Genomic DNA, 5236 nt, shown 5'->3' with positions numbered 1-5236 from the left:
GCTACAAGGGTATAAAGCAGGTGATTTCTGTGGATGACCCAGAAAGCAGCTGGATTAGCAAGTAAATGATCAAACAACCATGTATTTGTCCCATCATTAAGTTTTACTATTAATTTCACATGTGCAAGCATGAATTTAAAAAAAGCTAGCCTGATCTAAATCTGACAGGACTCGGCACCTTCCAAGTTTAGAACAGATTTGGGTCTCTGGATGACAGTGCTATAGAAACACCAGCACAGAGGTTTCTTATGTTGCAGCTGTGATGTTAATATTTCAAAGTTTCTGCACGGTTTGATGTAGCTCGGCTTTTGACAAGCAGCTGACAAAAGAATTTCTGCTCCTAGATCAAAGTGGTTACATTAATAAAACTAAAACAAAAAGAGACGGCAGACACACGTTTTTGTGTTGGACAATTAATTAGGACAAGCAGCTGACAACTAGATTCCAGCAATGCATATTTTCTGTTTCACAGATCCCATGACCTGACCGCTGGTAATTGACATGCTCACCTTTTGCAAAAATTTCTGCAAGATGGGCACAGTATCCTTGCCACCTTTCAGTTGGACAATGTGAGCCAGATGCTCGACTGAGATCCTCTTCTTGCAACTCCATATCCGAGAGGAGTATATAGTATTGTCCTTAGGAAGACGGGATAGAAAGACTGTGGGGTCCCCATAAATTATTTTCACTACAGGGTTGGAAGAAAGCCTTTCATCTTCACTGATTTGTTTATTCAAGTCCAGAAGTGCTTTATCCAAAAGCTGCTTAGAAAACATGACATGTTGTGTGACAGGCATCATAAAAACAGAATGCATAAAAACAACTTTTTAAAAGCAATATCAGAATTATAGAATTCACCCAGGAATCTGCACAGCTGTAATGATAACTTCAGTGACTGACCTTGGTAACTTTTTTAATTCAAATATCCTGAGCTTTCAAAAGCTGAATGATAATTTCTTGAAAGCTATAGTTCAAAACCGTGGTTCTGAAATGTGTCCCGTAGGTCTCTATTCCGAATAAGAGCTATATAAACGGTCAGCTTTTGCCAAATTCTGGATCAAGCTAAAAAACTAAATCCATGTTGTTAAGGTACAAAAGGTGTCTCAATATCTGGTGGAACGTAGTTTGGGGCTGCTTTCCAAAGGGGAAACAGGCAGCAGAGATTGTAAAGTTTGGTCGGCAGGAAGAGGATTAAAAAACCTCCTCAGTGGCATAGGGAGTACTCTATAGATATATAGATAGTTGTAGCTATCAGATAGTTGCTTTAGTCTAGCAAAATTCTGTCTATAGGTGAAGAACAATAAAGGAAACAACTCAGGATTAACTCCATGTGTTGTTCCTGGTTCCTGGGAGCCTGACACATTATCTTCCTTGTCTGTAGTGATCTGGAACATAGATATCCAGAGCTCACTCCAAGCACTATAGTTATCATGGGGATGCTGAGTTTGCCTCTATGCAAGGCTGTATATATATATATATTCATTCTTAAGTATAGGATTGGGGGAAAGGTAAAATGGAGGATATGCCAACTCTCTCTCTTTTTGGCATGAAGTATACTCAAAACTAATGAACAAAACCTCACAAGCGTACTTAATTAATTAAACAGAACTAATTAATACCTTGCTTATTTCAGATCATTGCGGAAGATAGCAGCAATTTCTTATTTTCTAGCAATTGACGTTACATACTATTAATATAACACATGATAGAGCCCCAATTAATACCTTTATATAACATTAATATGATGTATAGACTCAAGATAGTATTGACAGCTGACTTTGTGTCTATAGCACAGAAAACATACTGTTTTTTTTATGTCTAACCCACGTTTTGCCCAGTGTCACTGTTTATGCACTATAAAGCATATAAAACCTTCTTTCATTTAAAAGTCAGCCTTGGCTTGTTAATAGCATGCTAGAAATCCTTTCTAAAATTAGTGAATATTGTTGCCTACAATTGTTTAGCTGAATTAGCGGTCACATTTCTCACTTATTCATACACACACACACACACACACACACACGTATATATAGAGAGGAGAGAGAGATTCATAATAAATAATTTATAGTTTTATATCGATTATTTGTCTTGACTAACGAATGTATTCTTTGGAAGCATTTTTCCCCTTTTTTTACCTTTAGTTCAGGTAGAATAATGGTGCGTGCAACACTTTCTTCCCAATTGTTTCTGTACTGCTTCGTGGAAAGCTGACTGTCAAAACGTACTGGCCCTGCAAAAGATGTATTGTATTTATTTGGCCCCCAACCAGCCAGTTATTTTGCTTCTTTGACTCAGAAGAAAAACTCTTGAGATTTTTTAGAGGGGTGTATCTCAATTTCTGAAATAAAATAAACCCGTTTTCTTCCGTATATTGCTATGGTGACAAGAGAATAGTACAAAGAGTTCTGCATGGACTACATATTCTTTCCACAGTGAAACACTTCAACGTACAGTTGAATTACAGATACAGAAGTGATTTCCCCAAACCTATACAAGAAACCACATGGAATTCAGTGGGCTCAAGATTTAAAACGAACAATGCAAGTTACTGGGTTGTAAAAAAAAATATGTCCACAGAAAATATTGGTGGGTGAGTTTTACACACCATTATTTTTTCTCCCTCTCATTGTTTATTATCACAACAATTATCATGCAGTATTATGCAGGTTAATGAGGAAATAGCATCAAAGACTTTTTGGACATACATAAGTTATCTAACACATCTAAATTCCTTAATGAAATGAGTGACTATGAAATCAGATGAAAAGCCAAGTATGCCAATCACCCACTGACAGTGATTTCTTTTGGTCCTCCCAGTTCCTTTAAAGCAAGGGTCTTCAAACTTGTCCCTTTTATGACTTGTGGACTTCAACTCCCAGAATTCCTCAGCCAGCGTGGCTGGCTGAGGAATTCTCGGAGTTGAAGTCCACAAGTCATAAAAGGGACAAGTTTGAAGACCCCTGATTTAAAGTATATTATTAAACCATGTAATGTGATCTTATGTCTTGAAATGTAAGCAACATTCAGCAAGCTGCTCTCCTTACATTGTCCTGCATGTTGGTCCTTGGAAAGGCTACACAGAATGAGATGGATGACATTAGTGGTTTCATCAGCAGTCTTCCCAAGAGTATTCATCAGCTGCTCTAAGTCTTTATTAATATGCAGCAGCAAGAAGTTTACTGGATCCTGAACCCGTGGCTTTATGATCTGCAAGACAGACTGAAACAACAGAACCTACTATTCAGAATTCTTCTCTACATGACTTGTGAATGAACATTTAATGACAAAGGTAGGTACTTAAGCAAATATTTTAAATATATCCCTTTAACTTACAAATAAATGAATACAACACTATTATATAAGGGGAGCCCACAATTCTCTTGACTTTAATTTTCTGCTACCACAATCAAGCACTACTCTGTCAATCTATTGATTTGTTAAAATTTCTATTCCATATTTCCACAAGCAGCTCAAACCGGCATAAAACAGGGCTCCCTCCCTCCATTTTTCCTGTAGTAATAACCCTGAAAAGTAAGTTGGAATGATAATCATCCAGCAAATTCTACGGCTGAAGATAGATTTAAGCTTGAGTTTTCCAAGTGCCAGTCCAACATCTTGGTTCTCTGACTTGCATTCTTCGCAAAGAGTGTGCAACCTGAGATGCCTGGGGTGTTTTTGTTTTTGATGCTAGTGCTCATTGCCCAAAGAAGCATTACTGATATTTTTAGTAACACATTGAAACTAAAGGAATCTGTATTTTAGAATTGAGTGAAAAACATAATTTTGAACATGCTACATGATTACATTTTTCACTGAGTTCTGAAATGCAAATTATTTTCAATGTGTTATTAAAAATATCAATAATATTTCTCTATGGGCAATGAGCACTCACATCAAAAACAAAAATACCGCAGACATTTCAGGTTGCATACTTTTTGCCAAGAATGCAAGTCAGAGAATAGCTAACTACAACCCCTAACTACAGAGAATAGCCAACTACAGATTTGATTAAGCAAATCACATTTGCAGCTAATTCTAGTGTAAGGTGGACTTATGCAGGCCACTTTTGAAAGCAGGATGGGTGTGAAAGAAGTGAAGCCAAGTATCTGAGGGAAAGGAAACTATCATCCAGAGTAGTGATTTTCAAACTTGGAAACTTTAAGCATGCTGGATGGGTGTACACATTTTAAAGTTGCCAAGTTTGAAAAACTCTGCTCTAGAAGATCATGGTCTCCACTTTGCTTCCTGGCAACTTTGAAGCATGCATGGAACAGTGGCAGGACCCAGGGCGTCTTATGCTCCATGATCATTAAACACAGAATTGTAGTTATGCTGCTTTAATGAAATTGTTATTTTATAATTAGTACTATATTACTATAACATGGTTACTATTATAACGTTGTATTCTTAGCATCTATAATTATTTCTTTTCATAATACTGAGAAAACCTGATTTTTTAAAAGTAATTCCATTTTAGATAAGTCATCGTCTGTTTGTGTATAGTGCATTTCAGAAAAAAGCAGGTAAGTTGCAATTTCTGTGCAAAACAAATACCTGGACATCATTTGAGGCTCCCAGAAGCAATGCCAAATGAGTGAGCAAGCGAATCAGAATTAGGGCAGCTGGAGACAACTCCCTCTCTGGTGTGATCACTGGATCCCTTTTCCAAGGATCTCCAAGTATGTGGCCCGTTTGAGTTCTGTCCCGAATATTGCTGCAAACATATCACACAGGGAAATTTGCACATTTTCCTATTATTCTACAATGATTTCCAGATAATAAGAATTATAAAGAAGTATTTATCATCCAAAATTGGGTAGATATAAGTAATCCTCAACTTACCACCATTCATTTAGTGATTGTTTGAAGTTACAACAGCACTGAAAAAAGTGACTTATGACCATTTTTCACACTTACGACCATTGCAGCATCCCCAGGGTTACATTCAGTGGTGGGATTCAGCCAGTTCGCACAGGTAGAACCGGTAGCTAAATTTTGTTAATTTCGGAGAACCGGCTGAACCCATGCTGCTTCTGGAAGTCTGTTCTAGGCCTCAGAGGCCTGGAGGTCTCCCAGGCCTAGAAGGGCCCACCGGAAGCGCATAGATGTCACTTCTGGATGTCTGTTCTAGGCCAGGTGGAGGCCTCCCAGGCCTAGAACAGCCTGCCAGAAGTTCGTTGATGTCACTTCCGGAAGTCTGTTCTAGACCTTGGAGGCCTGGAGGAGGCCTCCCAGG

General features: G+C 38.0%; 1 protein-coding gene across 1 annotated transcript in view; it reads right to left on the bottom strand.

Annotated features, from left to right (window-relative positions):
- Positions 1-4710, bottom strand: part of LOC107286676 (E3 ubiquitin-protein ligase RNF213-like) — an 18174-nt gene extending 13464 nt beyond the window's left edge. Inside the window, exons 1-4 of the mRNA XM_015815076.1 lie at positions 4555-4710; positions 3045-3219; positions 2136-2230; positions 510-761 (exon numbers count right to left, since the gene is read on the bottom strand). Coding sequence (XP_015670562.1) covers positions 510-761; positions 2136-2230; positions 3045-3135 — 438 coding nt within the window. The 5' untranslated portion in view covers positions 3136-3219; positions 4555-4710. The remainder of the gene's footprint in view (positions 1-509; positions 762-2135; positions 2231-3044; positions 3220-4554) is intronic.
- Between the last annotated feature and the right edge of the window lie 526 nt (positions 4711-5236).

Source organism: Protobothrops mucrosquamatus, unplaced genomic scaffold (assembly GCF_001527695.2).
Source record: "Protobothrops mucrosquamatus isolate PMUCROS unplaced genomic scaffold, P.Mucros_1.0 scaffold_99, whole genome shotgun sequence".
In the NCBI taxonomy this organism is placed as follows: domain Eukaryota; kingdom Metazoa; phylum Chordata; class Lepidosauria; order Squamata; family Viperidae; genus Protobothrops; species Protobothrops mucrosquamatus.
The sequence above is the reverse complement of the archived record's forward strand: the minus strand, read 5'-3'. Positions and strand labels throughout refer to the sequence as shown.